At 34.4% G+C, this 25690-nt stretch overlaps 1 protein-coding gene across 2 annotated transcripts; it reads left to right on the top strand.

Moving 5' to 3' along the window:
* Positions 1-549: 549 nt before the first annotated feature.
* LOC117926588 (Fanconi anemia group D2 protein homolog) lies at positions 550-25538 on the top strand. Of its 2 annotated transcripts, XM_034845740.1 has the most exons (31): positions 550-932; positions 2025-2475; positions 2983-3237; positions 3553-3765; positions 4094-4225; positions 4653-4782; positions 4874-4920; positions 5005-5106; positions 5253-5360; positions 6890-7032; positions 7140-7234; positions 7344-7422; positions 7520-7571; positions 7649-7729; positions 12308-12403; positions 12502-12608; positions 13536-14004; positions 14502-14537; positions 14621-14825; positions 14906-15039; positions 15149-15329; positions 15415-15647; positions 15792-15887; positions 23647-23733; positions 23817-23849; positions 23954-24088; positions 24197-24257; positions 24346-24401; positions 24499-24555; positions 24657-24777; positions 25164-25538. In XM_034845740.1, the coding sequence occupies exons 1-31, from the start codon at positions 565-567 to the stop codon at positions 25313-25315; spliced, it is 4515 nt and encodes a 1504-aa protein (XP_034701631.1). In that variant the 5' UTR covers positions 550-564; the 3' UTR covers positions 25316-25538. The 2 variants fall into 2 exon arrangements, 1 of the variants encoding a protein (XP_034701631.1); XR_004653175.1 differs by lacking the exons at positions 23954-24088; positions 24197-24257; positions 24346-24401; ... (1 more) ...; positions 24657-24777; positions 25164-25538 and having other exon boundaries at positions 15792-15834; positions 23817-23846.
* The last annotated feature ends 152 nt before the right edge of the window (positions 25539-25690 follow it).

Genomic DNA, 25690 nt, shown 5'->3' with positions numbered 1-25690 from the left:
TTTTACAAAATTCATAAAGCACTTATAAAAATTTGAAAATCACTTGAAGTGTTGAAAAATCACTTAATAGACAATTATCCTAAAAAATACTAATAGAAAAAAAAAATATTTTTATTAAAAATACTTTGAAAAAAAACATTGCCAATCGCATTCTAAGAGTGCGTTTGAGAATGATTTTAGAAAGCGTTTATAGTATTTATAACACTTAATAAAAAATTTAAAGTATTAAAGGTATTAAAAATGCTTTATAAAATCACTATCAAATGGGTTATAAATCTTGAACTATTTGTTATTATTTCGCACCTTAATGTTTTTGTCATTTTATATATTTTAAGGTGGAAGATGGTCTTAAGATATTATAATTGATTTAAATGCTTACTACTTTAAAATTAAATGTGTATGAAATTTTAATCATTTTATTTTATTTTTTATTTTTTTAATCAAAATTCAGAGTGGATGTGAAAAAATTTCCCAAATTTATTTTCATTTTTAAATTTAGCGCCATTTCCTTTCCTTTCAAGTGTCTCTCCCTCTCTCTCTCTTGCTCTCCCCCTCTAGCCCCCGATGGTACTCCACCACCAACTCTCTCCCCGGAAACGGCCCGCCATCAATCACCCATTTGTACCACCCAAAATCCCTAAACCTAAACCTAAACCTACCACCACCCCTACCACCACCAATGAAGCCGACCAATCCCAGAGACCCCAAAACGATGTCGCAGAAGCCACAGCCATCGACAAGATGGTGTCACTGCTGGCAGACGCAGGTTGCACCCTCTTCCACCCCTCCGGTCCACCATGTCTCCCCTCCAATCCTCACAACTTCCGGCGCCACCTCCACCGCCTCTTCTCCTCCTCCTCCAACGCCTCTCCACGCTCCGCCTTCCTCTCCGGCTTCTCCTTTTATGTTCAATCTTCTCAGAATCTCCACAGGTTTGTCAATCCTATGTCTAATTTCCAATAGAACAGAGGAAATGGGGTGGAGATTTGAGTTTGGAATACTATGTTATGCTCAGTTTGGCTTTTGGAAAAGTCGATTTAGTCGACAATTTTCCCTTTATTCACAAAAAATTTTGTTAATACTTTGCTAGTGAAGCTAAGGAACTGGAGGAAAATTTAATTTGGGATATCAATTCTTACAATGTCTGATCTTAAAAGTTATTAATTAAGCAAATAGTTCAAATATTTGATTTCTTTTCTTTTTCCTTTATTCCGCATTTTTTTTAATCTTCCGTTTGGTTGCCTGGGAAACAGAGGCATTTCCAATATAATGTTTTTCTGTGTCTGGTTCTGAAAATATCAATTTCACCAAACAGTTCAATTCTTTGATTTCTTTCCTCTTCCTTACATTTGCTCGGCAAAAAAAACATAAAAAAAAATAAATTCAATCATACTTGATAAAATGGTAGCAGGAGGAAAAAAAAACTAGGAATCTTATTTCTGCTGGAACAAATTTGCCAATTGCAAGATTCCTATCTTTGTTTGGATCTCAGGAAAGAACCAGAGAAAGGAAAATGATATGATGGAAGTTGTTTGAGTGAAGGAATTCAAATTAAATAAACTTTTCATTGTTTTCCTGTCATTTTCCTCATTCAGACAAAAATAGCTTTATTGAATCTTCTTGGCCACCCGACGAAATGTAATGTTTTGTTTTTGAAAGAGTAATTCTTCAGACAATTCATAGAATCTAAGCTATTCAAAAGGAAAATTTTTCCGTTAATCAAGTTCAACTAATTTTCATTTGGATGCTGAGAAATAATTGGAAAGGAAACAGGGAACTTGAAATCTCAAAATGTTGGGGGAAGAATCTGGGGACTAATGCTGCATTGGTTAATGAAAAGATGCAGGAAAATAAACGAAACCTATATTTTCAGTTTGAAAATTTTCTTTGCCTAGCAGTCTAATACTTCCATTTGGTTATGTTGACATTGGTAAAATATAATACTGTAAATTTTATTTTCTTTTCCATTTATGTTTGATCAGAAACTGAAATGATTGTGACCTAACGATTTACATACTCTTCAGGGTTCTTTTACCTTCAAATCGTGATGGTTTGGGTCCAGCAACATGTGAGAGCCTGGTCCGACATCTCTTACTCGTTCCTCCAATCCAATTAGATCTTCAGAACATGCTTCTCGAGAAGCTTCCAGAATATTTTGATATAAATCCAGAATATTCTGGAAGATCATCTTCACTTGATGAGGACGTGGCCCGGCTTATTGTTAATCATTTCCGCTGGCTTGATTTTCTTGTTGATTCTTATGCATTTACCAATAAATTGATGCAAGTCCTATCAATTTGTCCTTTACACTTGAAGAAAGAGATTATTGGATCTTTGCCAGAGATTATTGGCGATCAAAACAACAAGACTGTGGTTGATTCACTTGAAAAAATGCTTCAAGAAGATTCTGCTATCATTGTGTCTGTGCTTGATTCTCTTTCCAATTTGAATTTGGATGATCAGTTGCAGGAGCAGGTTTTGTATTTTTTTTTTTTTAATGTAAAGCTCTATTTTGTTTCTTGGGAAATTGAGGGAAAGAGAAGAACAAAACCTTCCATGTTATGTCTTTGGTATTTTGGTATGTCATAATAACTCAACCAAGCAAAGCAGTTGAGTTTGAATTTTTTGAATGCCGTGTATTTATTCTGCTCCTTTTGGATGCTGAGAAGCTGAAGGAAAGAATAAAAGGAGAAATGAAACATTTTGTGTTTGTGCCTTTTTTTCTTGTTCTCATTCCTAGAACCAAAAATCATTTTAATAGAGTATTGTGGAATTATTTGGCCAAGTTAGATTGAGTCTTGCATTCTGTTAGGATACAGACTTCTCTGTTTTGTCAAAAAATGAAGCAGAGCCTTCAGATTCAATTTTTTTTTTCTTTCATCTTCTTTTCCTAAAATTTTCTTTGCAACCAAATAGAGTCATAAGCTTCCATTAAGCACAGTATGATAATAACAAGCTTTACCTATTTTCTGCTTTGTGAAGGTTGTCACCATATCATTGTCATGCATTAGAACAATTGATGCAGAGCACATGCCATATTTACTCCGATTCTTATTTCTTTCTGCAACACCAACAAATGTTCGAAGAATAATCTCACAGATCCGAGAGCAGTTAAAATTTGTTGGGGTATCAAGTTCACGCACAGTGCAGCACCGTAAACTTAAGGGAAAGTCAACTTTGGGCAATACAAATGCTTCAATTCTTGATGCCTTGAGATCAAGTCTACGATTTAAGAATGTATGTTTTATTTTCATTGTTTGTTTATCTTTCTAAAATATTTTTTTTACCTGCCATTTGGTTGCCTAGAATTTGGAGGAAAATAAATGAAAAATAAAATTGGAACCTTATATCTTCTGTTGATTTTGTTGTCAAGAGAAATGAAAAAAGAAAAAAAAAGAACCAACTTTGATGCTTCATTTTGTAATGAATAGAAGGATAGAAAAATATGATGCCTGAAAATTTCTTTTGGCTTTTGTTTTCTTCAGTTTTATTGGCAGCCAGATAATGTTAATGTTAAGATCTAACATAACTTTTTATTGGCTGGAATCATAGATGCTATGTCAGGAGATCTTGAAAGAATTAAAATGCATTGAAAGAATTCGGGACCACAAAGTGATTGACATATGGCTGCTTATGCTTATATACATGAATGGTGAGTCCTTGCAAAAAAGTGTTGAGAAGATATTCAAAAAGAAAATTATTGAAGGTTGTATTCATGAAGCTATGGTTGATCAGTGCATTGGTGGAAACATGGAATTAGTACAGGTGTGTATCTCTTTCATTCATCTTGAAAAGAAGAATTTTTTTGTGGCGGACCATATGTCCAAGAGACCCAGACTGACTGATGTAGCAAGGAGAAAGGAGACATTCAAAATTAATGGGATAATGGGAGTTGTTTTACTGTTAAGTGGAATATAGAAATGTTGTCCACATCATCTACTGTGGATTTAGTATAATTGTTTCTATAGCTTTCACTTCTGAAACTTCTTTGAGTCTTGAACTACATTTTTGTTGATACTGTTTTACTTTCTTGAATCTTGCACTTCATTTATGATTTATTTTGAGTTTTGAGTGTTACATTGATATCATTTAGGATTATTTCCCCTCATTCCTCTCCTTGTCGGAGTACTTATTGGCATGCAAAGAACAAAAAGCAAGGGACTTTGGCATTCACATGTATTCCATTCTATTTGAAGAATTTGTTGATACTTATTCAAGACAGGAAGTAAGTAACCATTGTCAACTTTTTCCATTCATCATCTATCTTGTCTGATTATCAAGGCCTTGTTCAGATATACTTGTTGGAATATGGCTTCTGTTTTTTAATGTTGTGAAACAGAATATCTGGAGAAGATATACTTGGTGCATGTGTGTTTTTGAAAGAAAAATGAAAGCAGAGCCTGAAAAAACTTAAAAAAAACAAAAGAGTTGTCTAATTCTTTTTCATTTGTGCAAAATATGTCGTTTCACATTTTGGAGTGAATAAGTAAAAGGTGGTGCAGAAATGAACTCACTGAAATGAAAATCATAAAACAAAAGAAGGTTTTAAAGACAAGGAAAAAAACAAAAAAAATGGAAAATGAAACACTGGCATAGGGGCCCTAAGAATATGCAGTCTGGGGAGTGTAAATTTCTGTGGTTTCCTAATGCAGATTCTCGGTGCATTAGTTACTCATGTGGGTTCTGGCATTAGTTTTGAAGTGACCTCTGCTTTGGACACCATGGTTCTGCTCGTCTCCAAGTATGCACATGAATTGGTTCCACTTTCTTCTCATATAAATGGTATTTTAACCACTTCGAGATTGTGCACTTAGTCTAAGTGATCCTGTGCTAAGAGCCTCTTTCCTGATGTGTTTTCTATTCTGCTATTCAGGTGTCTTGGATTACTTGGAGGGATTTAGTGTAGAAAATCTGCATAAAGTAGGTTATGCACTTTTTCTATATTATTCTTGTAATTATAAATTGAGTAGTTGGTCCTCTGTTTCATTGGCTTATCCTCTGCAGGTCTATGAAGTTTTCAGCAATCTAGCAATATCGGCTCGATCTAGTGCAAATTTTTTTGGATCATCCATTGCAAATGAACTTTTGATGATAGTAAGGAAGCAGGTATTATGGTTTATGAGTTGAGTTGGAGCATTTTATCAGTGTTTCTTTGAACTGAACATCTTTATTTCCGTTACATTGATTACCAGAATACAGTCTCTTCATTGATTTTGAATTGTTTGTTTTATGCAACCCCTCCAACGGGGCAGGTCACCAGTCCAGATTTGAAGTATAAGAAGATGGGGCTAATTGGAACTCTGAAGATAGTTTCTTGTCTTGTGGATGCTAATATTTCTACCTGCCCTGGCCCATCTCAGGTACGACCCAGTATCAATTTATTTGCATCTGATAAGATTGATTATAATTCATTTGATATTTTTTTCTTTGTAATATTTGGTAGTCTTTGTCACCAGAGTTCTATCAGTTTATTCTATTTCAATGAGCAGGAGTGTGTATTTATAAATTTCATGTCCTTCCTAATCTCAGATAGGACCTAGTATTGTTTTATGTCTAAATTCTCCATTATTATTTACATCTACTGATAGTGATTATTGTTCATTTGACTTTTTAAATATTGGCAATTTTTATAGCAACCCTATCCGTTTTTTCTACTCCAATCAGCAGGTGCATGTATGTGCGTGACACACAAATATGTAGAGAGATAGATAGATTGATAAACACACTCATTTAGATTTAAGTTATGATAATTGTTTAAACTTTAGTTGAAGTTAATTTATGACAAGTAAATTTTGAGGTATAAATATGACCACTGGAAATGTTTAATATTGGAGATAAATTCCTTGTTAAATTTTACTTTACATGAGACTATTTTCCTATGAATTCCTCTGATAGAATACTGAATTGAACAGAAAATGAATTTTTCTTGTTGGGGCTCACTGAGGCTATAGCCTATATCTCTCCCTGCTGTTATAAAGCTAAAACAATTCCTTAATATCTTTTAACATTCCGATTTAATGTCTTTTTGGTAATTTCGCTCAAAATTCAACCATCTGATCTTCTTTTGCAAGTGAGACCACATAAATCTATCATACCGCTCAACTCCATTGTTGTGCACTTGAAAAAAGAAGTTAAGTAGATTTTCTTTTAGAATGATGATCAAAGATCGGTGGTACAATAATTATGAAAGTTGAAGAACATAGTTGACTTCTTAAAATGAATATGGTTTTTCTTCTATTGGGTTGGATTAGTGTTCTATAAAGTCATGAAGCACTTGAAAAGAGATATTAAGTGGCATCTCGACTATTTGCTAAAAGGGTGTTGAACAACAGATACGATAAAAATGGGTCAATGATAAAACGCATTTATAGATTTAAGGGGTGTTGTTTACAATTATAGAACTATAGTTATGAGAAATACAAAATTTTTCTTTATGATTATTGATGAAAATCTTTCTTAGTAAGGTTCTAAGAGTTACACATTCCCTTTATAGGTAGCCAATGGAATGGGTGTTTGGCTCAAACATGTGGCATTCCTATAGTGTGGAGTCCATGCCACAAGTAAGCTACCATTGGGACTGCTGATTTTGGCTATATATACCTAAAGAATGAAATATAATTATTCTTAAAAATATCTGCTATATGATGTATGTAGTGTCAAAAATATTTGACAAACTAATTTTAATCTGATGTTCATGTATGTGGTTGATTTCTTTTGGTATTTCAGTAACCATTATATTTTTATGTTACATTTTCTCATATAGAGCATCTTAATTAATGGGAAAAGTTTAATTGATCTAATGCTTTTCTTATGCTGTAGTTTCTCCTGTTTTAATCATGGTCCTAGATTCAGGGATGTGCATTGACCATCTTGAAAATCATTTCTACAGCAAGCAAACTCTGCGGAGGCTTTGGAACTCTTGAAAACATCTTTGGACTCTTGCAAACAGTTTCCAATACCATTGATTCTGTTTTATGATGAATTAGTCACAATGTTGGACTGCAGAACAGTTCAACCTGCAATTGTGGATTGGTGCGTTAACCTCAACAGACTGTCACCATAGTAATTAAGCTTGTTTTGTCATTTAGGCAGATATTCCAATAAATATGTTTTATGTGGGAGTTGTCCATATCCTGTAGGATTGGCAAACATGTTGGAGAGTTTGAATCTATGTTTTTATCTGATCTTGAAGGTGGGCAGTTGTCTGTTAAAGACTTGCATTGTGGTTTAGAAGGTAAAGTCATGCATTCTGTAATTTCTTCCTGGTTATTAAATTTGTCTGAACTGATATGGGAAATCAAGTTGGGTATGGATTACAATTTCCTTTCTTACTCTATTTGTAGGAGAACTAATGATGAACTTGGATGGTGATATATCTCCAATTTGTCTGAACATTTTGCCACTGGTTTCCTCATCCTTGCAGTAATTTTTCACCATATTCTCCTGTGTAATATACTATCTCTGTCAAACTTGTGTCAATATAAGTGACTGCTGAAAATTTTCATTTTGCTGTATGCAGGTCCTCTTCGAATTTACAAATTCTTCCTGCTAATTTTGTTTTACTATCTACAGTAAGTGCATGGTCCCTTGCGCACTGGAAAATCTTAAGTGATGGAATAAATATTTGAACTTGATTGATTGTTTGCAGATTGAGAGGTTGGCAAATCAGGGATCTCTAGGTGGAATTGATGCACTGCTTGGCTGTCCTTTACACCTTCCTTCATCTAAGGTGAGGCTAAGTCAGATGGTCATTAAACTTATTAATTTGCTTTGGACCTTTTGTGACATTGTCTTATAGTGTTCTGCATTTGAGAGATATTACATTGACCAATGTTGCCAATTTTGACAATGTTAAAACTCTGTTACCACACTGTTGGAATTAATTCATAGTAATTTATTTCATATTATAGAAGTTCAAAAGCAACTTTTGAACTGATTCACTTGTGAACTTCCAGATTCTTTGGCTCAAAGATTTGAATTGGACCACAATGACCAATGATTAAAACTTTTGTTTCTTTGTAATCTCATTTTTTGGGTTAGCATGCACATAAGGGAAGACTCAATGCCCTTGTTTGATTTTGTAGAGTGGGTGGGGTCTCGTTGAGGGCCTGGGTGATTTTGTGCTCTTTTTGGATTGCTTGCTTTAGGTGCTCCTTGTATACGGTCCTGTGTACGTTGGTGTACTTGGCTTCTTTTTCTAATTTATATATTATAGGAAATAAGAGGAGAAATTGATGATTTTTTATAAAAATCGATAAAAAATGAAATACAACCTAGGCCTAAATAGAAATCAGAAGTCAGTTCAAATTTGAATCTGACCAGATTTCTTTCGTACTTCTATGCAACTAACTTTGAAAGATTTAAAGTTTACAATCATTCAAGTTTGGATAACAATAACTGAAACTAAATAAACTTCAAACTAAAATTAGATAATCTCCTAAAATAATTAAACAGAAACCGGATTATTCAAATGGAGATAATTTGGGATTATCTCTAGATTTGATTTTCCATATTCCCCCTCAAGTTGGTGGGAAAATATCCAACATGCCCAGCTTGGAACAAAGGTCTTCAAAAATGGGCCTAGGTAGACTCCTAGTAAACACATCGGCAACTTGCTAAGTGGTTGGGGCGTAGGTCATGTAAATGATCTCCTCAATTTTTTTCCTTTATGAAATGATGATCGACTTCCACATGTTTAGTTCTATTGTGGTGAATCGAATTATGAGCAATACTTATTGCAACCTTGTTGTCACAAAATAATTTCATAGGACCATTAAACGGAATCTATTTGATACTCTTTATTTGAACAACAAACTGAGTACTGATTATCTTGTGTAAAGCAAAGAAAACAGAATTAACATCATATTAGTTTTCCAAAAGGTATAACCAAGTGGCATGAGAACGATCATTAATGAAAGAAAAAACCAACAAGCTCCAGTGATATTTAGGATCTGAGTAGTCCAAATATTAGTATGAATTAATGTAGAGGGATAAGATGATCTATTATTACTCTAAGGAAAAGGAACTCGATGATGTTTGGCCAAGTGACAAACTTTACAATGAAAGTCATTAACATTCAAATTCTGGAATAATAAAGGAAACATAGTTTTTAACAAAGAAAGGGAAAAATTTCTCAAACGTAAATGATGTAGCTAGATTGGATTTTATTTAATGAAAAACTTGAAAGATGAGATAAAGGTATGTGACCATTGCCATTCACTCTCAGCATCAAGATAGTAGAGCCATTCGTCTTCCCTAGCATGACCAATCTCCCTCCCCATATATGTTCTAAAAATCACAATGGGATAAGAAAAATGTTACTTTGTAGTTTAGATCTTTGGTAACTTGATGAATTGACAAAGAATTTGTTGAGAGTTTAGGAATATGTACTATGGATTTTAGGAAAAGAGATGGGGTAAGGGTAATAGTCCTTTATCTAGCCACAATAGCTAAACTACCATAAGCTACTTCGATTATTTGGTTTCTCGGATATGAGTTGTAAGATGAGAAATGATCAAAGTTGTGGGTCATGTGGTCAATAGCATTTCAGTCTATAACTTAATTTCCATGCCAAATTTTTTTTGAGGCATTAAAAGAACAAGTGATGGAGTACTTTCTTGATCTAACCAAGGAGCATGATGTGTTGGACTCGTCTAGAGAGGTGGGGAAATTCCAAAGTCTTTCAATTTCTTTCTTTTTTAGACCCTCAAACTCTAAACTGTTTGAATTTCTCATGGCTAAGTTTTGCCTACAAAAGTGTCACATATGCTTAGTCTCCTCATTGTCCGAGCTGTTGTTGGTTCCAATTTCCACATTCCTACTAAGGGACTTTGGTTTCCCATGTAACTTCCAACAAATCTCCTTTGTATGCCTTGGTTTTTGCAATGATTACCCCATAGGCTATCCTTGTTACTTGGTTGTCTGAATAGCTTTCCCCTACCAAAATTTGTGCTATGAATTTGACTGTTTTGAGAGCTTAAAATAGAAAGGCCAGACCCTTTGCTTGTTATAATGTCCAACATTATACTCCTCCTTTCTTTAGCGCCCTTATGATCAAGAATACCTCATTCAAGGATGCTAGTGAATCCTTTCCAAGTACTTGATCATGTTCCACGTTAAGTCCAACCAGAAATTCAAATATTCACTCTCTTTCAATAAACGTATGAAACATAGCAACATCCTCACCATTCTTCATTTTAAGATTATGATAATAGTTCAATGCAAACTACAATTCTTTGATAGTAATATAATACTCCATTACGGATGAAGTGCCTTGCTTTGTAGAGTGTATCTTGGCTTTTATCTTGTAAATTTGAGCAACATCTTGGACTTTGGAGTTGGTCTGTTTCATTTTTTATTTTTTGATAAATGGAGTTGGTCTGTTTCATTTCCTCCCATATTTTCTTTGATGTGGTCTGGAACATACATGCTCCAATGATTTTGGGTTGCATCATGTTCTATAGTTAGGACATGATTGTTGAGTCCTCTTCATCACAAGTGGCAAACCTGGGATTATCTTCACTCAACACTGGTTCAATCAAGTGACCGAGATTTCCTTTTCTCTTCAGAAACGTGCACACATGTTCAGACCATATTGGATGGTTTTGGCCATTAAGTTTGAATGAGGGCTAAATGTTTTGATAGGAACTGGTAGATGGACTGTTTTGAAATGTAGTGTTTGATGTTGGATTTTTTTGAGATTTTTGACATAGTTGACAACAAAATAGAGACATCAATGATAAAAAAAGGCTATTGAGAAGGAAAAAATGATGATGGCAATGAAGGCCACTAGAAACCAATGGAATGAAGACCATCAGGAAAAAGATTAGAAGAGAACTTAGAGACCTTGAACAAGCTTACCATGTGGAAAATAATGATTTTAATCATTGTATTTATGAAAAAATGGTACAATATTTAATAGTATGCAATCCTGCAAAATTAGAAAACTAAATTACACAAAGAAAGTTTACCAATCCCTAGAAATACTCTATTCTACAAATCAAGAAAAATAAAATTGGAAATATATAACTATACAATCTTGGAAATTGGGGAATTATACAGCTATACAGTCCCAGAAATCAGGGAATTAATTCCTTAATATTTTCAATCAAATCTTAGAAATTAGGGAGTTAATTCCTTGGTGCGTTTAATGAAATAAGTTAACATCATTGATGTGGTAACTGGCCTCTGGATGACCCTTTTGTTTCTTTATCCAAACTTGTTTCTTAGAGGGGTGCTTGAGTAGTGAATGCTTGGTATGATAAAGGGGGTTCTAGTTGGGGGAGTCCTGGTTTCTCAAGGAATTTCTATGATTGAGAGTTGCAAATGGTTGAGGTTTTCATACAGATTATTCCTTTAGTGAGGATAATGGGCATTCCTCATATGAAACAGTGTGAAAAATTCCGAATAATATGCTTTTTTTTTTCCTCCCTCTTTTAGGTCTTATTGTAAACTTCTTTCCATGGGAGTTTCCTTCAAGTTTCCCCTGAAGGTGTTGTGTCTGAGGGGCTACCTTGAAAGTTGCTTTCTCAGTTCAAGAAGCAACATGAAAAAAAAATGGTGATAGATCAGTTGATAAAGGGCTTTTGGGTGAACTGATGTTGTTTGCCTAAAGGCAATGTGGAAACAACAATTTTCTCTTTTTATGGGTTGCTTGGGTAATAATGCATTAGTTAAGGGGTTATTACTATGTTAGCATGGAAGATTCATGGGGAAGAGATGGTCGACAGTTTGGAGGATGGCACTGCCATACTTGTTCTAGTGCATTTTGAAGGCAATAGGAGAACTTCTGATTCAGAAGTTCTGAAGACCCTGAAAACTTGGATTGGTTGTTGAAAACTCTTTTTTGAATTTGGCTTTTCGTTGGGCTAGATGTGTTGTGGGTTTTTGAGAACTTTTCCTCATTGGATTTTGTTGATTATGCAGAGAGGGTCTAGGTCAGTGTGGGTTTTCATTTGTCTTCTTAATTTTGTTGTTAAGCTCTTTGAATACCTCTTGTATACTTTGGGTATGTCCTCGCTTTTGGTAGATGCCATTTATGAATTATTCATTTACCTATCAACAAAAAGAAAAAAAAAAGGGAAGAGAATGTGATAAGAGAGTTCAGAGTTCTCTTCCACCAGGCTTTCTTATATATTATAACTGTCATAAATTCCAGGTCATTCGACATAATATATAGTAATATCTTTTGTGATGTTCATCATTGGATTGTTAGTTTAATTTGGAATAGGTTGCTTTATTTGTTTTGCCTGTTAAAATTTATGGCATGACCAGTTTGTGGGCATGTATTTGGCTTGTGTCATGGCAGTACTTCTCAGGAGATGGCTGGCAGTCTCTTACAGGAAAACAGAAACATGTCGTGTGCCTCTCCCTCTATTATGCAACTAACTGGATAAGGGAATTGGTAAGCCGAGGTTCAATGTTTTTACCCTTGGGTTGTTTGTTTTCTAATGATTATTTGATATGGATTGTAATACCTACCGCTTATGATGCCATGAGTAGCTTAATGCTTTCTGTACACAAGTCGTCGATGGTAGATTTGCATGTACAACTCAGGCTACAAGAGAGGAAACAATTGTGAAGCTGTTGAAACGTTTGAGGAACCTCTTGTATGTTTTCTCTTGCTCACTCTTTAATAATTTGTGCATGATTACTAATATTTGTTGTTTATGCTGATTGCTGATCTTCTATATGACCTGGTTATTTGGAGAAAAAAATTTAATTTTGACCACTAAACATCACTTTGATCACTAAATATCATGATGAAGAAAATTAATGTCAAGCAATTCAATATATCACTAGGTAAATTTTTGAAAGTCTGTAGACTCCATAAATGATATATGCAGTCTGCATAAAACGAGGTGCTATCCAGCAAGAATTTATGGCTTCTTGTCCATGGTGTGTTAATATAGACACTTCAGTTTTGCAGTTGTATTTCTAGTAAGAACTAAAAAATTAGTTCCTCCAGGTGGCACTTTAAAAGAAAACAGGCAGATACAGAACCATATAAGAGTACTTGCAGCACATAAAAAAGAGGCACCTTTGTTTTGTTCTGTCAATGCTGTAATTTTTACTATAACTTTTTTCAAGTTTGTAAACCACATTGAAGTTTAATTTCGTGTCACAACACTGAAATATCTTTGTTTCTTTGGCCCTGGTGAATGAATTATTAGTGCTGCATTGTCTCCCTAGTATTGCAAATATTTCTATTGTGATAAATTATCAAGCAAAGGGGAAAAAACGAATAACTGAATGAGAATTCCTTCCGTAAAATACAAAACCTGATCAGGAGATTCAAAACAGAGGAAAAGAAATATAATCCAATTGACATCAAAACATCTCAACATTGCTATTTTAACCCTTTTGATCTACATATCGAAAAAATCAAATCAAGTTGAATAATGTCGAGAGGTATGCTCTCGAAAGCTGTAATAGTAGAGGCTCAAATAAGATAAAGAGAAATACATTCTATCTCTATAAATTGATCTCTTGACTTCTTTTATTTGTATGTGCTGATGGGAAGAGTAGCTATGCAGATTTCTGGAAAGCTTGTTAAATAATTCCCTCAAACAATATCCTCTATCTCTACCTGAGCTCCACCTTCATGTGGAGCATTCTGGATTTCATCCTAATCTTGTGGGGCATGTGGAAAAGAAGAATGAGCATAAGAAAACATATGAAAGCTTCTCATCAAACAACAAAAGGAAAGATAGAAAGACGTCAAAGGCATCAAAAGATTCAGGGATTGATGGAAAACTCAGACAGCCTACTATTCTTGATGTGTTGAAGAAAGCAGGAGTCACAACAAGCCAGGGAACGCCAAATGATGATTCGTCTGCTCTATCCCCTAAATGCAGGACATCTGAATCAGCAGATCAACATACCTATGACACCAACAAGCACATACTTTTAGAAGTGTCTGCAGTTTTCAAGGTTCTGGAAACACAGAGATCCAAGTTCCGGCCTCTACTGGTTGATTGTTTTTCCATTTTTACATTTTCAACGGTATTTGCATTTACACCCTATGCCAACGTACTTGCTTTATTATGTTAAAGTCCTTTTGGCTGCCACATGCAAATTGTATGTTTCATTGGGCTTGATGTGGGATATTGCTCCCTCTAGCATGGAGCCACTTGAAGAACTGTTACTAAAAAACAATAACTCATTGCTAAAAACTGCCCTTTTATTGGTGCAATGGATAAAATCAATTTCAAATACTAAATTGCTTGAAATCCTGAAAGCAGCCCTTTTATGTTAATTTCTAATAACACATTGCTTGAAATCCTGAAAACGGGCCTTTTATAGAGCAATGGATAAAAATGATTTCAAAAACCACATTGCTTCAAATCCTAAAAACTGCCCTAGGATTTGAAACAATGAGTAGAAAGATAATGGAAATCATTTTTTTTTTTCCTTTTCTTTTTACAGTTTATTAATTTGAAAAGAATAATAATGGAAATCGGATTGGTCTTTTTTTCCTTTTTTTTTTGGTGGAGATGCAGAATCAAGATTCCTGTTGCCCTGATCCTGCAGCTGAGGTACCATGTTCATTTTTACACATTGCAGTTTATGAATTCTTCATGAATGTATGAGTTTGCAATATTGATTGATCTTTTGCTAGTTACCCCTACATCTGTACCTTCTACGTGATATTCGCTACAAGTTGGATTTCTTCAGTCCTCCAAGCAAAGCATTTTCAGCCCGACACTTGGGTTCCCCACCTGGTCTCAGTAGAGTGACACTGAGTCAATTCTTGGCCAAAATTAAACCACTGTTTCTAACATTTAAGAAACATTTTAATGCTGCAGTTTCTATTCTTAAAGAAGGTAAGTTGGTAGCATCAAAATTTTGTAGCATGAACATTACACTGCTTCATTTTCTGATGTCTTAGAGTAAATTATTGTAGGTAATGAAAATTGTGAAGAACATTGGAAAGTTCAATCTGCTTCTGCTGGGAATCCAGATATACCCAATCTTGTGCTTTCAAGATCTTCTGTTTGTACCTCAGTATTTAATGAAATACTTCATTGCTTCAATATGGTAAGTATTTGTCCTCTCCCTTTGAAGTCCATCCACATATGATTATTTAGAGGAGAAGCTTTATTTTCCAAACTACTAATAAATCTTTTATTCTCTTTCCTGATGGCAGATGTTAAGACTTGCTGATATTAATCTGGACAAACCAATCCTCACAGGTCTTCTTGAAGCCTTCCAGCCCATCAAAATGCAAGATAGTATTTTTTCAGGCTTACAACCTATCCCTCTGCCTGGGACCATAGAGTATCTATATTGTGGTGCTTATTCTTTTGTGGAAGATGTCTTGGACTTAGGTATATAGCTTTTGTCTGTTTCCTCTTGGTGCTTTATGGTGAATACTGATTTTATAGCCTCTCTGACTGCTTTTGCTTCCTGCAGCATGTTCTTTCTCTTTTATGCTGGCTTCTGAAGCTCTACTTACTCTTGAATCAATTGTAACATCAATTCTGAAATTCAATGATAAGTTAATGGAAGGAAATGATAGAAGTACAAGCATGGGATCTATTGAGGCCGTCCTTCCTACTTTGCGCAGCAGACTTGGCACTTCTTCTCGCAAAATTCTAATGCATAATTGGGATAATGAAAATTCTGAGAATGGTGTGAAGAGAAAAGTAGGACATCTATGCTATGTTTTCAGTCGTTTTTGTCAAAATATGTTTGTAGCAGTTAACATGATTTTGGCCCTTATTGCTATATTTGCTTTACCGCCAGAGTTGGATATATTGCAATCTAAAAAATATATTTTTTTTTCTCAGGGAGAAATAGTGCAGAGGATACTGCAAATATACCTGGGGAATAGTGAGTCCACTTCTGATTTGTTGCATGAGCTTGCTTTCTCTATCTTACCTCAGGTGCTTAATTTTCTCTCAATTGTTTTATTATATTATTCATAGTCAAATACTGTAAGCCAATGATGACTTTCATACCATTATGCATGCATCTTAATCATTAGGCATTGATGTAATGGCTGGTCAATGATTAAACACATACAATAGATTTTGGAAGCTCAGATCTAGGATTTTAGGTCCCATTCTAATCAAGAAGCCTTTAGTTGTGAAAGAGTGTGCTTGGTAGTTTTTGAATTCTTTAGTTTTTTTCTTTTGATTCTCAAGTTCATCATTTCTATTGGTTTAGGACTATTCTAAAGTAGGTAGCTACAATCCAACAACAGCAGACACCTCTTTAAGCTTTTTAAAGGGGGAATGGGGAATTAGTGTTTGTGGTAACAAGAAAGAAATTAAATCAAGAAGAAGAGTGAAAGAGATAAACCTTAAGAGTCTTACTAAAACATTCTAAGAGTCTTAGATAGAAGAGTAAACAATAGAATTTCACCATTAAAGATTGCAACTTTGGTAGCACATATCACTATGTTCTTTGGTTGCGGAGTGGGAAATCTGCAGCTTATTTTTTCCTTCATTGTCCCCTTGCTTTGGAGTTGTGGCAAAGGCTGTCTTCAGCAACAAGGATAGCTCTCAGAGACATCTCTCATATGACTGTTGTATTCTTTTAGAGTTTAGATAGAAGCCTCAGAAGCAAGGCTTCTAGAGGGGAGCTATCCTATGCTAGCAACTTTTTTGGTTATTTGGATGGAAAGGAATGCTAAGACCTTTGAAGAAGGTGACTGATTTGTAAGAGAATATCTGCTTTCTCACGTAACTCTGAATGCCAACTCACTTGATTAGACCAGACAAGTTCTATTAAAAATTCCAAGTCAATGAAAAAGAGAGGGCACATCCAGAGTCAAGGTGATCACAACTTATTTATTAAAAATTCTTCTATTGGAAAAGTAATTGCTTTGATTTTATATGTAGATGACATCATTGTCATTAGTGATTATATGGAAGAAATGATGGCTTTACAAACTTACTTAGCAAAAGAATTCAAGATCAAGGACTTGGGCAAACTAAGATAATTTCTTGGAATAGAGCTTGCTCGGTCTAAACATGGGATCTACATTTCCTTCCAAACAAATATCCAAGATCTTCATCAAGAGACATATATGCTTGACAACAAGTCTATTGATACTCCAATAGATCCATACCATAGGTTAGGAGAAAAAAAGGAAGAGGAGATGGCTGATAATGGAATTTATCAAAGGATGGTAGGAAAACTGATTTTCTTTTAACATATAAGGTCACACAGCCTATGCAGTAAGTGTTGTAAGTCAGATCATGCATGCTCCACTTAAATAACATCTTAATGATGTTTATAGAATTATAAGATATTATAAAGGAATACCAAACAAAACTCTTTTATTCCAATAAAATAAAATAAAATAATGAATTGAAATTAGAAGTTTATATGGATGCTGAATGGGCTGGATCCATGGTAGATAGGCGGTCAACTAATAGTTATTGCACCTTAGAAGAAAATTTTGTTACATAGAGAAGTAAGAAACAACCAATTAGTGTAGAGGTGGAATTTAGTGCTATTTCTCAATAGGATGTTTAAATTATGTTGGCTGAAAATAATAGTTTCAGATTTGAAAGTTGAAGTGAAGGAACCCATGATGTTATATTGTGATAATAAAGCAACTATAAATATAGCCCACAATCTGGTGCATCATGATTGGACCACACTTGTGGAGGTTGATAAGCATTTAATCAAAGAGACACTCGACATAGGGAAAGTTTGCACTCCCTATGTATCATCTTCGAAGTAGCTTGCAAATGTCCTCACAAAAGGATTACCTAATACAACTTTTCATTAGATTATCGACATGCTTGGGATGCAAGATATCTTTGCACTAGCTTATTAGGGAGTGTCAAAGATCTTGGGCATTCTTTCTTAATAGGAAAGTTGACAAATATCCAAGATCATGGTTAGTTCCTCCTTGATGGAAAGTTGACAAATATCCCATGAATCGAGTCGTATATTATTTAGTTTCCTATTCTTATAAAGTTGATCTATGATTTACTACATAATTTGCTAACCTAGAAAAGTTGAATATATGTATTATTGCATTTCAAATAATGAATTTATACAATCTTGTAGCCGTTCATGTAAAACAGATAGAGAAAAACTAACCTCCTAAAATATTTTCCCTAAAATCAAGTAATCATAATTACATAGAAAAAACAAGGAAAAAATAAGTAATTTCTTATAATTGAAAACCAACTAATAATCAACTATTAACTTTCCTATTCTATAAGGATTCTTAATTGATCCATTAACACTCTCCCTCAAGCTGGTGAATAAATATTATCCATTTCCAGTTTGTTCGTGATCATTTGGAGTGCTTAACTTGGAAGTACTTTAGTCAAGATATTTTCTAATTTGTTCTTCCGTTGAAACATAAGGAACATAAATCAACCCGCTGTCCAACTTTTTGAAAAAGTGTGCCAGTTTTCACATGTTTTGCACCGTCACGTTAGATGAGGTTGTGTGCAATACCAATAGTTTGACTTATTGTCACAATACAACTTCATCGTTCCTTCTCATTTAATTTTAAGATCATCAAGAATAATCCTCATCTAAAGAAACTCGTATATTCTCCATGCCATAGCCTTGAACTCTGCCTCTACACTAGATCTATAAATAACTCCTTGCTTCTTACTTCTCCAAGTAACCAAGTTTCCTCCCAGGAATGAACAATATCCTGATGTTAGACCTTTTAGCTACAATTGACCCCACATAGTTTGCATCAATGTACACTTCCAAACTAAACTCCATACTCCTCTTAAACATAATACCTTTTTCAGGAGTAAATTTCAAGTATCGAAGAATTATATAGACTACTTCAAGATGACTTTTTGTTGGTGAATGCATAAATTGGCTTATGATGCTCATAACATAGGCTATATTTGATCTAGTATGGGATAAATAAATCAACTTTTCAACTAGCCTTTGATATATACATAGATCTACAACTACCTCCTCCTTAACATCATCAAGTTTGTGATTCTGTTCAATAGGAATGTCAACTGGCTTACATCTTAGTATCCTAGATATAAAAATACCACTCTTTTAATGTGTCAGTTCAATGCTCAAGAAATACTCCAATTCCTTAATATCTTTTATTTTAAACTTTGCAACTAGGTGTTTTTAAGCCATTCTATTTCCTCCAAATCATCTCTAGTAATGATTGTCATCCATGTAGACAATTAGGGTAGTAACCTTTCTTGAAGTTGAGTGCATGCCAAAGAGAGTATTATCTCCTTGACACTGTTAGTATTTCATCCCCACCATGGCCTTGGTGAATCTACCAAACAATGCTCTAGGAGATTGCTTGATTCCATATAGAGCCCTTTTTAGGCTACACACAAGGTTATTATTGAAATTCTAATTTAATCTTGGTGGAGCTTCCATACAGATTTCTTCCTCCAAATCACTATGTAAAAACACATTATCAAGTTACTACAAGGACCAACAAATATTAGTAGCCAAACATAACAAAATATGAACAATATTCATCTTCTTGATAATCAACTCCATATGTTTATTTGTAAACATTAGCTACTAATCTAGCTTTGTATCTCTATAGAATCACATTTGTGTTGTATTTCTTGGTGAATACCTATTTACACTAAACTATCCTTTTTCCCTTTGGAAAATACATGTTTAACTCTTTTCAGGTACTCTCATTTCCTCACTCATGCCTTTTCTCATTCCTAAGTACCACTTGGATTGTTTTCGAAATTTCGATGGGATTTAGGTAACAAAGGAAGACTTTATGTGAACATGAAGTTTAGTTTTGAATATACGTGCAATGGAATGACATTAAACTACTAGATTTGTCTCCTTTCATCTGAAGGTTTGGAGATACAGTAGGTGAGATTGAAAGAGGCATTGATAGTTCAAGATAAAAAAAAGATGACTTATCTTTTACTAAAGGTTCCTCTTAAGATAAGTTTTAGGACAAAACATTTAGTTTTCCACAAAAGGTGACATTTGTGGTTGTGAAGAGCTTTTTGGAAGATGGGTGATAACATTTATAACCTTTTTTTGTTAGAGAATATCCTACAAAAAAATACACCAGGGGTCAAATATGCTACAATTTTGAGCATGAATATGAACAAAGGAGACACAACCAAACACTTTAGAAGGGAATTGATCAAAACCATCAAAATCAAAGAAAAACTTCAAGAAAACAATAGTTAGAGATTGATGATCCAAGACTCTAGAGGGTCTTAAGTTTATTAGGCATGCAATTGTTAAAACGACTCTCCTTCAATAAGACTTGGGCATATTATTTTGAAATAATAGGGTTTTTGTCTAAAAGATGCCTATTTTTCTGTTTGCAACCTTGTCTTATGTGGAGAATCATTACAAGAAGATTGTTGAGTAATGCCTTTTTCATGGAAATTTTTTTGATAAAACCTAATTAAAATATTCCCTCTCATTTTTTATTTGAATCCCAAACTAGTTATTAATCATTTTGTGGAATATAGGAAACACACTGTTCACTTCTTTATTTTTCAACAAATACAATCAAGTGACCTTAGTGCAATCAAAATGAAAGACAAACAATCGTGATCTAGAAACATTTAGGATATAAGAAGGATTCCACGCATCTGTATGAATCAAAGTAAATGGATGAGAAATTTTTTTATTATTCAATTTAAACAAGACCAATGACATTTGGCCACTTCATAGACTTCACAATGGAGTACATTGATATCCAAATTTTGGAATAACAAAGAGAACTTTTTTCTTAATAAAAGAAATGGAGGATGTCCTAATTAGAGGTGATGTAGCTGAATTTGGTCTTTATTAGATGAGAGTTTTTCTGAAAAATAAGAGTGTTTATCACCACTTCCACTACTAGCTTTAAGAAGGTAGAGCCCTTCCTGTTCTTTAGCATGTCCAATATTCTTCCATTTAAGTTGGTCTTGAAACACACAATGGGAAGGGAAAAATGTTACATTGCAATTTAAATCTTTGCTAATTTGATAGATTGATAAAAGATTGACAATTGTTTTGACATATGTAACATTGACTTCAAGGAAAACAATGGTGACAAATTTATTGTTCCCTGACAAGTTATTGTAGCTAAAGTACCATAAGTTATTTTAATCTTTTTATTTTTGGGACATGGATTGTATGTAGAGAAATGATGTGAAGAATTTGTCATATGGTCAGTAGCTCCTGAGTGAACATAGGAACTTGAGAAACAATCTTTTGAGGCACTAAGAGCATGAGAATCAGAATTCTTAAGTGTGCTAAAAAGCACGGACTACTTAGGTTTTTAGTTATGAGAGGAGATTTCTAAATCAGTCAATTTCCTTTTTATTGAACACTCCAGTTTCAGAATTGTTCTTTACATTCTCTTGGCAAGTTTCTTCATAATGAACAACAAAATACTTGTCCTCCTCATTTTCCAATTCATGTTCCTCGGTTGTCTTTGTTTTGGTTGAATGACTAAGGTTTGCTATGAAGCTTTGAACACTTCTTGGTGTTCCTTAGCATTTTACAGTAGTTGCACCACAAACCATCTTTATTAATAATTGATTTGGTTGCTTCTATTTTCCCAAATTCTATAGTAAGTCTATTGGAGTTATTTTGCAACCCTTGATTCATAATTGGCACTCCATTATTCAGTTTAGCTGTAACTAGTGTTAAACCTTCGGTGGATGGATTATCAAGCATTAGTCCGATGTCTTTCCTTCTTTATCATTGGAAAAGACTCCTTTCCTATGACTTGAACACGAACCTGGTCATATTCCACATAAAAGACCAACTAAGAATTCAAAGATTTTCTTTGTTTCTACATATTTCTGTAGCATATCAACTTTTTCACTTCCTCTTGATATTCTGGTAATGGCCTAACTCTAGCCATAGTCTCTTCATTGTATTATAATTTGACATACATGATACCTTGTTTGGTAGTCGTTATTTTTGTCTTTATTTCCTAGACTTGGGTAACATCTTGAAACTTGGAGTATATTTGTCGCACAACTTCCCAGATTTTCTTGGATGTGAACAAGAACAAATAAGTGTCACTGATCTCAGGTTGTACAGAATTCTAGCACTAGAACATAATCATTGAATCTTCTTCATCCCAAACGTTAAATTTGGGATTGTCACTGTTAGACTCTGATCTGATTAGATGACTTAGCTTTCCTTTACCTTTCATGAAGGTTCAAACCAATTGTGACCAAAGGAGATAATTCCTCCCATTTGGTTGATAGGACGCTTGAAGATTTTGATACTTCCCTGTAGGATGTTGAGAAACCACAACCCAGTTGTTTACCTTTTTTTGACATGGTGTGTTGAGTATGAGGTAAATTCATAACCACATAGAATGGTATGAAAAAAAACAATGAGCATGGTTCTTTGTTGATTGCAATGAAGGCTGACAGTTGTAGAACTCTTTGAAACCAAGCAATAACCAAAGAATGAAAGAGCCTAAAGCTCTAAAACCATGAAGTTGAATATACGTATTGTTGAATTTTAATAATGAATCTATACAATCTTATATGCATTTATATACAATAGAAAAATAAAAACTAACTTCCTAAAATATTTGTCCTAAAAATCAAGGAATCAGAATTATATGGAAAAAATAGGAAAACTAAGTAATTTCCTAAATTTGAAAATCCCTTTAACTTACCTATTCTAGAAGGATTCTTAACTTATCCATCAACACCTAGAATAGGTCATTTCCTAATTGTATGATGTAAGAATAATTTTTTATCATATTTCTCTCTCTCTCTCTCTCTCTCTCTATATATATATATATATTCTTGTACACAGTTATTAAAAAAAAAGGAACTATTTTTCTACGAAACGCATATAGTTTTTATGTCTAAAGCATTAATGAAAAAGTAAAACTATTGTCGCAACTCTATATGCTTGCATTGTTCACACTTTTGCAGTGAGGTATTGCTTTCAACTTACTCCATGAGTGAAAGTAGTGGGGAATTTTTTGCAGGCCTTTCAGTTCTTTTACTTAGGTTTTAGTTAATGATCGAGACCAGTCTAATTTAAGGGTTAGGATTAATTGTTATTATGGCTTTTATCTCCTCTATGTGAGTGAAATTAAGAATTTGCAGCTTTAAGTTTAGTCTGGAGTGTATTCTCTCTTGTCCTACTTCATCTTCTTATCTTTCTGTTTAAATTCTGCAATTATAATTCAATTTGTTGTTTGGAACGAACTCCTGTCAAGAAAATAAGACAGCAGTCACAAATGCTAATTCCTTCTTAAAACCTCTAATTGATCCTCTTCTTTCTCTTGTCCTACTTCATCTTATTCCTTTGTTAATTTTCTGCTATTATAATTTGATCTGCTGTGTGGAGTGAACTGTCTTGGAGAAAATGAAATAGCTCCCCCTAATGCTATATATATATATATATATATATATATATTTTCAACCAACTCCTGAACAGTTTCAACCCATTCTGTATCAAATCCCGACCTTAATCCCTCAGTATGGTGCCAGGTCTTCTAGAAAATGGCCCTACATTGCACATTGTTTAGGAAATTGCTAACTGGTCAAACTTATCTATTCGAATTATTGAAATTATGTTGGGTAAAAGGGAGTCAATAGTGTGTGTTTGCATGAGTTTATTGAAATACAAGTTTTTAATATCCTTGATTCATGTTTGTGATGGTCCGGCCATATTTAATTTTAGATCAGATTACCTAATATTGTCTTTGTTCTTTCTTAGGCACAATCATCCAAAACAACAGAAGATGATTGTCATGGCTTCCCAACTCTATGTCCTGCAACGTTTAATATATGGTACCGGGTACTGGTAAGGCATATTTTGTGGTCTTATGATGTTTACTGAGTTTGTTTCTTGGAAGAGATGTTTACTCAAGTTGATCTTATCTGTAGCATGAAGAGAACCTTGCTATTCTTAACAAGTTGGTAAGCTGTACATTCTCTTTTTGCATCTTCCGAGATTATAGATGAGCTAGTGAAATATTTCTTGGCCAAAGAATTAGAGTCCTAGTTCTCCTTCCTCTGATCAGGTTAAGGAAGTAGTTCACTCGGAGAAAAGCAGAGCTGGTGTTCAACTTGACACTGTAGAAGAACTTTTGATCAAATTACAGAAGTCAGCGAATGTGCTTGTATCATTAGTCAACATGTGCAGGACTCAGGACAAGGTTGATTACTGAACGGTGGCGCATTATTTTCTTCGCATTGGTTTTTGACTTGGTTTATTTTTTAAGGTTCAATTATATTGGAGTGAGAAAATGTTAAACATTATACAGGTAGCTGTGCATGCAATGGCTGTCAAGTATGGTGGGAAGTTTGTGGATTCCTTCCTCAAAGGTATGTATATGCATGACACTTGTTGCCTGATATGTTATCTGAGACATAGTTCTCCAGGGTCTTGTACTGAAATTGAAGTTCTCTCCAGTTTTTGACTTCTTACAGATCCACTTCCAAATGCACAATGAGCTTATAATCCAACTGGTAAGATATGATGAACCTATCTTTCTGCTTGGTTGGTTGTGTGATACAATCCTTAATGAGTAGATTCATCCCACTTATGCCTTAATTATTAAATCAGGTGAAAGAACTTCAGAAAGCAACAAGAACGATACAGACCCTGTGCTCTGAAGCCAAAGTTAGTCCTGCTTATTTAAGTTTACATTTTGGAGCTACATATTCTGCATCTTCACATTAACAGTGCCATTATTTTTATCTTTTCATTTTCTTTTTGAGAAGGGCTTGAAACAAACGGTTATTACCAGCAAAATTCCCAGTACAAAGAGATCCATGGAACGCTTCTTGTTCCGAGTCAAGGCTCTTCTCCACACTTCCCCGAGTGAATGTACTTTCTGGATGGGTATGTAATGGTTTCTTCCGTTAAATTATTTGAATATTCGTAACTTAAAAGGTCCTGGATAACACCTGGAGTTCTCATTGTGATCACATTCATCATTCAGCTATTAGTACTTGGCCCGTTGATTAGCAGAACCCCCTGGTTATTCCAAATCAGTCTGAAATAACCGCAACTGCTCTTTTTTCTACCCTTATTGAGATGCATTGGTTACATTCACCCTGTTTTACTTTTATTTTCTTTATCCCGGGGTTTATGTCCGAAAAAGCTTGCATGGTTGGCATTTGAACTCCATTAGAAGCATCACATATCAATCATAAAGAATGTTTCATTACCTGAAGCTCTTGTCATCCAGAACTATCCTCACATGGATGCATCTTTTATTTTGGCAGGCAATCTGAAACACAAAGATTTGATGGGTCAGGTGGTGAGCTCCCAAGCATATATGGACCATCAAAATGACAATCTTGATGAGAATCCTGAAGAGCCTATTGCCGAGGAGCAATCTGCAGGTGATGCTAGTGAAGAGGATAGAGAATTGTAATGAAGAGTGCTTCATCTATCACAAGCTTCAAACACATTCATTGGAGGCAAAACAAAGTGAGTTTTGAGGGAACCGTCTGGTGTTTGTATAGGGGCTGACTTGCAAAACGTAAATCAAGCATCAATTTTGTTGATCAAAATTTCCCAATTCCAATGGTAAAATCTTTACCATTTCATCTATTGCTAGATGGCTATCAAATACCAATTTTCCATTTATTTATTTACTTTGGCCTTTCCATTGTTTCCTTTGCATTGCTCCATATCTAGTTTCTCTCCCAAGTCACCCAATTTTTGAGTAGTTAGTTTTGGGGAGACTGGGAACCGGCAATATTTTCTTCACTTAAAACCGAAAAACAGCAGCAAAGTGAAACACTTT

This window comes from Vitis riparia, chromosome 12 (assembly GCF_004353265.1).
Source record: "Vitis riparia cultivar Riparia Gloire de Montpellier isolate 1030 chromosome 12, EGFV_Vit.rip_1.0, whole genome shotgun sequence".
Lineage (NCBI taxonomy): Eukaryota > Viridiplantae > Streptophyta > Magnoliopsida > Vitales > Vitaceae > Vitis > Vitis riparia.
This window is presented reverse-complemented; position numbering and strand designations above follow the sequence as displayed.

Excerpts from the sequence above, each read along its gene's own strand:
- LOC117926588 (XM_034845740.1), top strand. The coding sequence starts at position 565 with ATGGTACTCCACCACCAACTCTCTCCCCGGAAACGGCCCGCCATCAAT. Across the intron at positions 2,476-2,982 it reads ATGATCAGTTGCAGGAGCAG|GTTGTCACCATATCATTGTC; the intron begins GTTTTGTATTTT and ends TGCTTTGTGAAG. Across the intron at positions 12,404-12,501 it reads CTAACTGGATAAGGGAATTG|CTTAATGCTTTCTGTACACA; the intron begins GTAAGCCGAGGT and ends TGCCATGAGTAG.